The sequence below is a fragment of the Vulpes lagopus genome, chromosome 3, assembly GCF_018345385.1.
Source record: "Vulpes lagopus strain Blue_001 chromosome 3, ASM1834538v1, whole genome shotgun sequence".
Classification (NCBI taxonomy): Eukaryota; Metazoa; Chordata; class Mammalia; order Carnivora; family Canidae; genus Vulpes; species Vulpes lagopus.
In genome coordinates this window covers 86,067,212-86,080,299 of record NC_054826.1, presented here as the reverse complement: position 1 = coordinate 86,080,299, position 13,088 = coordinate 86,067,212, and the positions used below count along the sequence as shown (strand labels likewise).

General features: G+C 37.0%; 1 protein-coding gene across 7 annotated transcripts in view; it reads right to left on the bottom strand.

The window, feature by feature from the left end:
- Positions 1 to 13,088, bottom strand: part of RYR2 (ryanodine receptor 2) — a 726,974-nt gene that overhangs the window by 301,071 nt on the left and 412,815 nt on the right. For all 7 annotated transcript variants that reach the window (XM_041747478.1, XM_041747480.1, XM_041747481.1 and 4 more), the window contains 6 exons: positions 12,629 to 12,762; positions 10,737 to 10,978; positions 5,841 to 6,033; positions 3,466 to 3,682; positions 1,611 to 1,715; positions 33 to 136 (listed from right to left, as the gene is read on the bottom strand). In XM_041747478.1, the coding sequence (XP_041603412.1) occupies positions 33 to 136; positions 1,611 to 1,715; positions 3,466 to 3,682; positions 5,841 to 6,033; positions 10,737 to 10,978; positions 12,629 to 12,762 (995 nt within the window). The remainder of the gene's footprint in view (positions 1 to 32; positions 137 to 1,610; positions 1,716 to 3,465; positions 3,683 to 5,840; positions 6,034 to 10,736; positions 10,979 to 12,628; positions 12,763 to 13,088) is intronic.

Below are 13,088 nucleotides of genomic sequence, written 5' to 3'. Positions count from 1 at the left end.
GATCAGAAAATAGGACAAGTTAAAAAACTCACTTCAGGGTCTCCAGAGACATCTGCAAGTTGTAATTGCGCTCTTGTTCAGGCAGCTTGGAGAACTCAACCAGACAGGGGTGTTGTCTCTTATTGTCATCTCTAACCTGAAACAGAACAGAAACATCCTCATAATAGTCTCCTGTTTTAGACACCAGCAATGGCAATCCAATAGCATGGCAGAAAGTGAAGGGGGGAAGCAAAAGGAAGGGTCAGCTCATTGTCCGAGCCAAGCTGCCCTGTAAGCCCTCAGGCATGTTAATGTTTGAGGTCAGTGGTACCACCTGGCATTATTTTTGGGCCACCTGTTCTGTTCAGCACAGTTCCTGGTGCCAGGTCCCATGCCTGCTCTACCCTAACACTCACAAAGTCACCAGCTCAGCCTCCTCCAGCATTTGCTGAAATCTTACCTTCTCCACCAGGTTTATACTGCCCACCTTCCCAATATGGCCATCTGCTCACTCACCCTACACTCTTATTTTTTCTTTCCTAACAAATTCCACCTGCAAGCAGAACCAGATACTCACTTGCTGGTTTATGGTCTATTTCCCAGCATTAGAATGTAAGACCAAAGAAATTGGTATATGATACAACGGATTATATAGGAAGGGTTTTTTTAATCTAAACTTTATTGAGAAACTGTAAACTAAGACTTTTTTAAAAAAAGATTTTACTTATTCATTTATTTGAAAGAGAGAGAAGGGAGAAGCATGGGTTTGTGGGACAGAGGGAGAGGATCTCCAGAAGACTCCCTGCTAAGTGTAGAGCCCAATGCAGGGTTCGATCCCATGACCCTGAGATAATGACCTGATCAAAATCACGATTCGGATGCTTAACCAACTGAGCCACCCAGGTGTCCCTTGAGATCTTTAAATAATAATTTGGAAATCTATTCAGGAATTATATCTCAGCCTGTCCTCCACCTATGAAACCCACCGCCTCTGCCCACTGGCTCTATACTGATTGATACACATAGTTAAGACTAAAGGAAGTAAAGCACCAGGTAAAGGAAAAGTAAAGTGACTAATTTATTTTTTTTGAGATTTTATTTATTTATTTGAAAGAGAAACAGAGATAGTGACAGAGAGCATCAGCAGGAAGGAGAGGGAGAAGCAGATTCCTCACTGAGCAGGGAGCCCAACATGGGACTTGATCCCAGGACCCCAGGATCATGACCTGAGCCTAAGGCAGATGCTTAACTGACTGAGCCATCCAGGTGCCCCTAAAATGACTAATTTCTTTCCATTTTCAGCTTTTACTTTGCATTTCAATGAGATTTTTTTTCTAAGTGGCTTAAAAATGCCTAGTGTCTGTATATGTTAACCTTGATTTAAAAACTATAATTTTCAGCCTAAAGAATGATGGCTTTTCAATTGTCTACGCAACCAAGCCATCCTTCAATGAACATGTTAATAATGTCATTCCCTCTTGTAAAGAAAAATCGAACAAAAACTAATGTATAGGGGGGAAAAAACCAATCTAACCGCTTCATGTCCTCACATAGCAGGATGAGTGAGAAAAAAGTTATGTTTTTAGAAAGATGTATTAGCAAACCTGAAAATAAATTTCAAAATTACGTACCGGACCATACTGCCAGCCAAGCTCTATTTTATTCATAACCCAAAGTTCATGGATATTCTCTGCCAGTTTTTCTCTTATTCTCTCTAGATGAGGAGGCAACACAATCTAAAATGAGAAAGAAATCACACATCAGAAACAAATGCAATAAAACCACACTCATTGTCCTCACTGTGAACTGAACCAAATAAAACCATTGTAAACTATTAAGATGTTAATAATACAACTAGAGTCTAACCCTTCTAATGTAGCTGTAAAAATATAACTAGATATATCCAAAAATTTTTTAGGTAATTTGGGGACTTTCTGGTGGGACAGCTTAGATTTCCAGGTGAGTTTATGAACAAAAGTTGGGGAGAAGGAAAACAAGAGCATTGGTGGGGACAGTCACCATTAAGAACAATGCCTTCATGGATGTGCGATGTAACCACCAGAGTATATATCACTTAAAAAAAAAGTCACTCCAAAGTTCTTAAACTAACCTGGCCATTGCACATAGGCTAGAATGAAAGCAATTCAATGACTAAAGGATAATCCACTGGCTCTTCAAACCTGTAAATATTTGCAGTGATTTATGTTTTTCCTTAACTCTGCTGTGTTACTTCTAGTGGTTCCCAAGTATAAGCTTCTAAAACAATCTTTACATGTTCTCATTCACAAAAGGAAGCTCAATGACCTCTTCATAAAGAATATGAATGGTTTTCAAGATGAGAGGTTGGTTGCTGGTATTTGGCAGTATGTCACCCCCCAGGCAGTCTCCACATAGAAAGCAAGTGACTGCCAACCACCTTTTGTTTGTTCAGGGAGCAGACTATCAATGCTCCTTTCTCCACAAAGGTGGAGATAATCCAGGTCTCAGGAAATCCTCAATGTACTCCCACTACATAATCCAACCATCCATTCCAGTCCATGTCTACAACTGAACTTTGGTAGCAACACACATTACCTGCCATCTTGCAGCAAACAACAACACACACTGAATTTTAGCCATGAACAAAGCTTGGTTCTAGCACTCAAATATATATATAAGGCCAGCATGATGAGACAAAAAATAGGATTTGAGAAGCTAAACAAGTATTTGCTCAACAACTGAACTTTCTGAGGCCTGGTATTAATTCTACTTTAGACCTCAGAGGCAGTCTCTTGGATCTTCAGAAAGATATTCACAAACAAACTTTGAATAACCGACCTTATTGAAGTTACTTAACATCAAGATAAAGCAAGAATTATTTAATTCATTGTCAATGTCAAGATATGCTCACATCTATGCAAAAGAAAAGCAAGAATAAGGACTCATATTTCTCAGGTGCCTGTTTGCAAAGTATCATGTGAATGTGTTATTTATTAACTATGTCAAATAAACTCTTAGCATCCCAATTGACAAAGAAGGGTTACTTCCTCATGTCCCAGTGCTGACAAATGACCTGAGGCACTTTGACTCTGGAGACCAGGATCTCAATCTCTACTTAAGATAAAGGTCCATAAAATTGTTTCAAAATAATAGTGTATCTAGGTGCCTGAAGAAATAAAAAGGCCTATGTCCACCCTATATAAAAAGTGCACCCTAAAATTAGCATGCATTACCTTCAGTGATCCACATTAGTACTTCATGAAATCAATGCAGTGCCTTGAGGTCAGTCTTAAAACAATAGAAGAGAATTGAATACAAAATAGATGAGTGGACCTGATGAAGGTAGGCATTATTTTACAAAACTTTCTTCAGTTGTGCATATAAATTGTATGACTGTCAGGTGCATCCCTGTGGGTTGCAGTTAAAAGAGTCCAAAAGCCACAGTACCTCAGGACTGTATGACAATATGACAGTACAAATGGCCACCATCACAGATGCTCTGGGTACCTGGCTGGTATCCACAGGAATTGGTGTGAAGGCAGCCTGAGTCAGGGAAACCGTGGGGCCCAGCAGATCCCGTGTGTAGGTCCTTTCCTGCTTGTACTCTCGGCTGTGCTCCACTTTCAACTTTTCTTTCGGCAGAACGGCTTCATAACAAGGAGCGTACCCAGGTGGAGGGAGGAATTTAAATTCTCCATGTCTCCCCCCAAGCAGAAAGCGTACCCTGAAAAGGATGCATGTCAGGGTCAGTCATAGCTCTGGTATACAGAAAGTTCCCTAATCAACAAAATGCATGGAATAAATCATTAGCCCAAAATTAACTTTATCTGGAGCCAGACTTTACCCTCATAATGAGGGCATCTTAGAGTCTAAGAGCCTTGAAGCACAAAAAGATAAAACATGATCATGGGAAAAGCTGATTGCATTACACCAACGGATCAGACAACTAATCACTCACTGGAGAAATAGCAAAACCATATGCATCATACTACTGTAGGAGAAATACCTATGAATGGTAACTGATCACTTAATGTCTCAAGGGGTCCAAAGAGTCAACAGAGAAAGAGCAAACATTATCTATCTATCTATCTATCTATCTATCTATCTATCTATCTATCTACCTTTACTTAAAATTACAGAACTGTATGAGGTCTGATAAAAAGAAAAATTAGTCACTTTCCAGTGTCCAACTTCCCAGTAAAATTCCTTAAAGGGAACTCAAATGATACTTCATTTGTAGAAGAAAGAAGGTCACCTTATTTCTTATTCAATAAGAGACTTACTAAAATCTTTTATATACCAAACTCCTTTAATTAAAAATAATTTAACCCAAGTTCCATTGAACCATGTTTTATGAAACATAGCTAAATCATACTGATTTCATGGGCTCTCAGCTTACAAAAGTGAAATCAAATTTTCATTTTCCTTGCAATTCTTTTTCTAATTTGTATTTCATTTCCAGGCCAAAAAAATAGTAATAAGCCAATAAAATAAAAAGAATAAGAGAGAAAAGAAAAGTAAATAAGCCAATAAAATAAAAAGAGCAAAAAATGTGAACAAAAATTTTAAAACATTCAGAGCTTATAGAAAGAAATATAATTGGACAAAGACGATGTGGACTATATATACAATGGAATATTCCTTAGCCACCAGAAAGGACAAATACCCGCCATTTGCTTCAACATGGGTGGAACTGGAGGGTATTATGCTGAGTGAAGTAAGTCAATTGAGAAGGACAATCATCATATGATTTCACTCATAAGTGGAATATAAGAAATAATGAAAGGGATTATAAGGAAAAGAAGGGGAACTGAGTGGGAAAAATTAGAGAGGGAGACAAACCATGTGAAAATCCTAACTCTGGGAAACGAACAAAGGGTTGCCAAAGGGGAGGTGGGCGGGCATTGGGGTAACTGGGTGACAGACACTGAGGAGGGCCCTTGGGATGAGCACTGGGTGTTATACTATATGTTGGCAAATTGAATTTAAATTTAAAAAAAGAAAAATAAATAAATAAATATAATTTGTATAAACACGCCAGAAAAGGTCATTGCTGTGTGGATACCTAATATTTCATGCTTTCTGTCCTTTCTTCAATATGATGTTTCTATAACCATGAATTATTCAAATGAAGAGAGTTATAATGGGAAGAACAATCAGAATAACGTAATGGTCCATTATAATAAGGAAGCCACTCTCGTCAAGTAGCTACATACACATATTAATAGGTGACAGCATAGCCCCTTATCACGACAGACCACTACTTGTTAAAGTTCTCTTTGTAGATCTGCAAAGAATTGTTATTTATCTCTTCCCATCTGTTAACAGCAAGAAAGCAAAAGGTTAGAGTAAACCATCATGACCCAACTGATCACAGGCAGATAATTTACAAGGGTAATAGATAGAAGGTAACACAGAGAAGAGATAATTTGACCTGATAAACAAACAAAAAAACCCATTTAGTTTCTGTAGAATAAGGGGGCTTGGAGTGGGATGGGGAAATATGATGACAAGAAAAGGGAAATTAATGAAATATAAAGAAATAAGTGGTATTGTCTTATGTAATATTATTCATTTTCCCTTATTAAATAAATAAGTAAACTTACGTGGGTTTGAAATATTTCAGGACACTGATTTGGGGTAGAGTTACCAGACTGCCTCGTCTAAATGGTAGAACAGGTGGACAAAGTTTTTGGCCTCCCAAGATGCCCCCTTGGGTGAATCTTACCTTTTTCTCCAAGGATCAAGAAAAATGCTCTGGATACAGATGCTCAGGAGTGAGGCAGAAGGTTAGCAAAGCATGGGTGATGACAGTGCAGAATCTTCTGTGAAAGTATGAGAAGTCAGAAGGGACACAGACCAAAACACATAGAAATACTAACTTTATTCCTGCAGAGAAACTAACAACTGGAAAGAAGAGGCCATCAATGTTGAAATTCTCAAACATTCCTTGAACAGGTTGTCCGTTAATTCGGAATGAGATGCTTGGGGCACTCAGATCTAAACAGCAACTGATGACGTCATCAGTTTTCAGCAAGTGCTGGTTTGGTGAGCTTACAGTACGAGCAATGCAACCTATGGAGGAAAAACAGCATGGAAAGTGATTTTTTTTCCTGTCATAGAGTCATCTTCAGAGGCAAAGATTTGAGTAGGTAGTGACAAATCAATGCATAATACTGGAAGAGAATAAATCTTGAATGCATATTAATGTCATATGTTAAATTATTTGTCCAAAAACGGTTGCCCAGGGCTCGCTTCGGCAGCACATATACAAAAACGGTTGCCCTTTTTTCCCCCAGGAGGCATGCTGCTCTCTTCACTGTAAAATGGACCTTATGATATGCAGAGCAACTTCTGCTTGGCCAAGGATGGCATCAGATGCACTGATCTGCTTCGACTGAAAATAGACTGATGTCAGAGAGAAATCTCCAGGGAGAAATTTGAGTTCAAACAGATGCTTTACCTTCTACTGCTTGTATGACCATCAGCAAATTACATAACCTCTCTAAATCTTGATTTCTTGTAAGCCAAATGCCATCACCTTGCAGAATTGATATGATGATTAAATTAATGGTTAAAAGAACATAGTCTCAGACACAGCAGGACTTTTATGTCAGGACCCTTTCCAAATATTAAATCTCCATTGTTTTATAAAATAAAAATAATACAGATAATGAAAACAGAAAATGTGTTCATTGGTGCACTGTTTGCTGAGAGGCAAATGCATGCCAATTGGTTTGTTTTATAGTTTATTTCACACAAGATCTTGGTTGCCTTCCTAAGTACAGCAGGATACAAGTTGAGGCATGATAATGATTATTTGATAAATGTTATTTCTTGCCCTGGCCAACCTATAGCCTATGCTCATTCTTGACTATGTCAAAACTCCTTTGCTAATTAGTCTCTGTGGGCACACTGGAAGACATGAAGGTAAGGTTCTCAAACACATGCTCACAAATGCATACAAAATTTCTCAATTTGAGCAAAGACAAAAATAGATTTCATGACACAAGATTTGCATTTTTATAAGACCTTTTTAAAAATTTTCAGCATCCCCAAATTTTTACCAATAGCATATCTAAAATGTCAGTGGTAGAGCACATCTACTTTTTAAAATGTGCATATTTTTAATTTTACCAATATTCAAATTTGCAAGCAATAAATTCATTATTAAGCAGTACTTCTACAATTCCCTGATAATAAAGATGGCTTCCTAATAAATCATATAAAAGCCGTGCAACTGACATAAAAAGGTCTATACCCATGTTTGTATCAAGATCTATAGGTAATAAAAATGTCTTTATATGGATATTTATATACACCAAATACACTGCTCAGTCTGAGGGATATTATTATGTTAAGAACTAAACATTTCCATGGCAAATTCTTGTGATGCCTGGAACAAACAGTTAAGACAGAGGACCACTAGGGAACAACCTCGACTCCACTATTTCAGTGGCATTCATGCTGTTGAATCCACTTAGAAGCATTTGCAGGTCACATTTATGCCAACCTATGACATCCACATGAAAACTACATTCCTGTCCTCATCATTAGATACAAATGAAGACAGTAGCAGTCTGATTTATCACTCTTGGATTAGAAATATGTACCCATCTTTCTCTCCTACTGTTCTATGACATTCCTCCACACTTCCATATTTAAATGCTCCCAAAGCACCAAGATTTTTCACACTTCTGGCCCTCCCTTAAAAACACTGGGAGCCTGGGTGCCCAAAATCCAGTTCTGCATTGGCAGAAGGGAGAATGTAGCAACACTGTGTGCAAAGTTTAAATTGGAAGGAATAAGTGAAGACAAAGTGCAAAACTTTTGCTTATGAGCCCAATTCTCATTCCAAAAAACACCACCACTCTTAAATTAAGCACATTAAGTGGTGAGGAATGTGCTCTATACAAGAAATCACACATTTAAATACTACTTTAACTATTAAAAAGAAAAAGAATAGGAAAGTGACCCCAAGAAAATTATCTAAACAACTAGTACTCTAACCTTGGTAAATCAGTCAGAAGCCAATTGATTTAGACTTGTCTCTATTGACTGGAATATAAAAGAAGGAAGACATTTATTATGGCTAATGTCAGAGAAATTACTGTCTGTGCTCTCTTCCAGTATTTTTATGGTTTCAAGTCTCATATTTAGGTCTTTAATCCATGTTGATTTTATTTTCTGTATGGTAGAAGAAAGTGGTCCAGTTTCATTCTTTTCCATGTTGCTGTTCAGTCATCCCAACACTGTAAGTTGAAGAGACTCTCATATGCCCATTAACTAATCTTTCCTGCTTTATTGAAGATTAATTGACCATATAACTGTGGATTTCTTTCTGGGTTTTTAAATTCCATTCTATTTATCTGTGTGTCTATTTTTATGCAAGCACCATACTGTTTTGACTACTACAACTTTGTAATATAGCTTGAAGTTCAGAAATGTGGTATTTCCAGCTTTGCTTTTCTTTTTCAAAATTGCTTTAGCAATTCGGAGTCTTTTCTGGTTCCATATAAATTTTAGTATTTTTTTTTTATTCTAGTGCTGCTGGCATTTGATAGAGATTGCATTAAATATGCAACTTGCTTTGGGTAGTACAGATATTTTAACAATATTTCCTCTTCCAATCCATGAACATAGAATGTCTTTCCATTTCTTTGTGTCATCTTCAATTTCTTTCATCGGTGGTTTACAGATTTCAGAGTACAGATCTCTCACTTCTTTGGTTAGGTTTATTCCTATGTCTCTTATGGATTTTGGTACAATTGTAAATGAGATTGTTCTGCTGCTTCATTACTGGTGTATAGAAATGCAACATATTTCTGCACATTGATTTTGTATCCTGCTACTTTACCAAATTCATGTATCAGTTTTAGCAGTTTTTTGGTGGAGTCTTTTAGGTGTTCTATATATAGTATCATGTCAACTGCAAATAGTTTTACTTCTTCCTTACCAAAAAATTTGGACGCCCCTTATTTCTTTTTGTCATCTGATTGATGGACCCCAGTAGCTTGAGAGACCACACCTATCAACATCAGACAAGACATGGTGCATACTTTTTGGTCATTTTAAAAATATAGTTGAGTATTTTATACTAATCTCCTAACTCCACAACCTATCCTCCTTTCTGAGATATATTCATAGATTCACTGAATTTTTGTTGTTGTTGTTCTTATTGTTTTATTTAACAGATACTTTGTAATAAAAAGTGTAGTATATACAGGTCAATTCCATGAGCATGGGGTTCTTTTTATGAGTTGAAAGAAAAAGCTTCAAAGCTAAATGCCAAAATGAAAATCAAGTGGTGTTGTATGATTAAAATCATTGGAAACAATTCAGCATTATTTTAACAGAGTGATCTTCTCCCTAATTTCTGTGTAGTGGGAAAACAAGTTAACATGTTTCATTCTTCTACCTGAGGACCCATGTCATATGGGGCCATACTAGGAGGTAAAGAGAGAGGTAGTAAAACTGAAAAGTAAAAGTTAAAAATGTATCGTAAAAGAGACATTACCTCTACTTTATGTTTGTGAGGCCTTCTGACATTAGTGCTCTTTGCCTCTGTTCAGTCAATAGGAAAATTGGATTATGAGAACAGGCTCTCTAACTATATTCTGGCCAGAACAGTACACCATGTATAAACACACCATACTACTACCAGGTCCCCAACTACATGCCTCCGTGATGAGAGGAAATATCCAAAACAGAGCTTCATCTCTTCCCAACTACTGAGCTATGGCCACTGAATGAAGAAAAATTCAGTAAATATTAATGATAAAATACAATGACATAAAGTATTTTTATTTATAAACCCATTATCATAAACTCAGATTTAATTCAATTTCACTTATAAAATTTCTATAAGTTACTAGACCTCTAAACCATTCATAGATGAATATCACTTGTACCCCCTCAGAGACAAACTTCAGCTTTTTATTTGTAAGGTGACTTAGCATATTTTCTCTATGCTAAATAGGTTACAAAATATTACGAGAACTATATTCTAAATGCAGTTTGTATTCTAAACACAAGCATATGTCTTCAGAATCCAGATGAATTCCACTAAGAAATAGCTCTATAATGAAGAACTAAACTTTTGAATAGAGCCAACCAAAATGCACCTCCTAATAAACCAGAGAAATGGATTTGTTATATGTAAATTTGATATATAGATATGATTTTTATATCTATTCCTAATTTTTAATATTTATTCAACTATCAAAGTTCAGGTTAACACCTGGTGAAATAAACTATATATTTATTTTAAACAGTTCCACACAAAGTGTCATCTCATTAAAACGTGAATCCATAGTACATGCTACAAATGGCTGATTCCCAACATTACATTATGACCAGGAGGTGCAACTTAACATATTTACTCCAATTATTTTCCAGAATCTGCTTCTTGGTTCTTTTTTAGGTTAGAAGCTAAAGCTTTGCACATACCTCTTTAAGCAGGTAGGAAACATAAATTTTGGTTCTCATTTGGTTTTTGTTTCTTTGCAACTGATTCATGAATCAAAATGCCACTTTTTGAACATACTGTTTACCAACAATACAGTTTTTTGGAAATGTACTATAATTGTAAAGAGTTTTGTTTTACCCCTAGTGAAATTCTGCTTTTTACTTTAACATTCTCACTTATAGTTTCCATGATAAACTTCTGAAGAATAAATGTATCTAATTATATGCAGCATAGAAAGCTTTTGGAAACACAGAGCAAGGGCAACAGATTTCCTTCGTGCACACGGGGGAGGAGGCGGATGGTTGCTGACCTGACCAGAGGTGAAGGCCATCGAATCCGTAGGAAAAGAGATCATCTCCGACTCCATTTCCACCCCACTCCTCACCGCCTCCGGGGTAGGGAGAGTACCCTTCGGTGGAAGCCCAGCCCACCCGCAGGTGCGTGGCTTCAGCAGTCACAAATGGCTCCGTGTGGTCCACCATCAGCTCATAGTACCACTTCTTATACTGAGCGGACCCTTCACTGACGCCCAGAAAAATATTGGGTCTCATGCTTTAAAGAGACAGGAAGAGCACATGAGAAATTATGGACAAACCTCCTGCTGTATCCATTTACATCTATTTTGAACACTGGCCTTGCCTTTCTGAAATGCAACATATTAAATCTACGTTTTCTTTCAGTATTGAAAAATTATTAAATCACTGAGGTGGTAGGCAGTGCTAACCAGCTTACAGTTAAGGTTCTGTGATGGGTGTCTGCTTTTCAGATTACTTGGCCATGTACCCCAGGGGTCTAAGATTATTTTTTCCAAATTGCTCTTCAGCATATTTTATACCATTGATTATGTTTAAGGTGAGATATTCAGTATAACAGGCCCTTAGAACTCATGGAGTTATTATTAATTCAGAACATGCAGACACTTTCCTAACTAAGCTGTGGTCAGGTAGGGTACAAGGCTGAAGAGCCATGTTTATTGGTAAAGGAACCTAGGTGATAAGCAGCTTTGCTGTCCTCTATGCCTCTCTGAGGGCAGAAGAATTTCTAGGTAGTTGTATTTAATTCCATTTATAAGAGATTTAGACTCAGCGTTAATGCTAAGGATTAGTGACAGTCTCAGGAAATATCACTCAAGAACAGTACATCTGATATACACAGCCATTCGGGAAGTCTTAAATCAATTCTGTAAAAACTACAATATAGGAATATATACCAAACCCTACATTTTGTTTAAGACAGGGTAAGGGAGGCACGTCAGTGGCTCAGCAGTTGAACATCTGCCTTTGGCTCAAGTTGTGATCTCAGGGTCCTGGGATTGAGTCCTGCATTGCCCATCTCCCCCCCCACACACACACACACCTCGTAGGGAGCCTGCTTCTCCCTCTGCCTCTCTCTGTCTCTCATGAATAAATAAATAAAATCTTTAAAAAAAATAAGACAGGGTAAGGTAGGGAATACTTCCTGGATAGCTGCCAGATGTATATCAAAATTATTACTACCACATTAAATATTTTAATTGTAAACTGCATTATTATTTTTATTATACTATTTGGTATAAGGAAGGAAACTTGGCTTGCCATTTAAGGGCTCAGTCTCTGGTGTTAGATTTGAGTTCCATTTCTAGTCCAACATTTTAACCTATAAAATGTGTATAATAGTACCTCGTTGGACTAGTTGAACCCAGTCCGGTGTAGTTCTACCCAGTGTAGAGCACATGCAAAGTGTATAGAATAGTGACTGGCAAACAGTATTCAGGGAATGTCTAATACCTAGGGACATCCAACCAAAAATGTAGTTTTATTTTTTTTATGGAATTTATTATATTTTAGACATTCCAATTCAACTTTTTATTATACATAGTAACCACTTTGAAGTTGGCATTGAAGGGTAGCATTTTTACTTATATTCTAAGAAAGCTCAAAACATATTTATATACAACTATATCTCAGTATAATTTGTCAGCCTGCTCCTGAAGATGATCAGTGATAACCCGGCCACATATGACTGTAAATATGAAAGCTTAAAGCCTTATGATAAATGCACATTCTTCTTGGTTCACCTATTTTTATTAGCATCCCATCTGACTGACACAAGGGTAATATGTAAAATATCCTAATAAATCAAAAAGACCACATGATGTCTTAGCTACAGAGCTAGGACATGAATTCCTGTTATGCCACCTATTTGGTGACTATCTGAATCTACCTGCTGACGTGGTTTACAAGGCGCGTCTGTAATAGGAGATCTCTTCCTGGCAGCAGATTGTCACAGATGAGGTGCTGGTTAGAACGCACTGCTACTCCATGGCAGACACAGAGAGAGCACAAGACATCCAGAACCTGAAAAGAGAAATCATTTCAGCCAACGAACTCTCTTATTCAGATTTGAGTATCCCAGCATTTTTCAATGAAGACACATTCCCTGTAACCCAGCCATTTGAACACAATAGCCATGAGTTCACATATTTTACAAGTTTCTCTTACATACAAACTGAGAATTGCTCAGTGTCTCAATGGTGCTAAAAAATAAGCTCTAAACAATATTATCGGATTGTAATTAAAAGTGAAAAACACTCATAACACATTTGACACAACTTTTAAAGGTTATTTTTCTAAGTTATCTTATTTTAAAAATATATTTAAGATTATTCCAGAATTCATTTGTG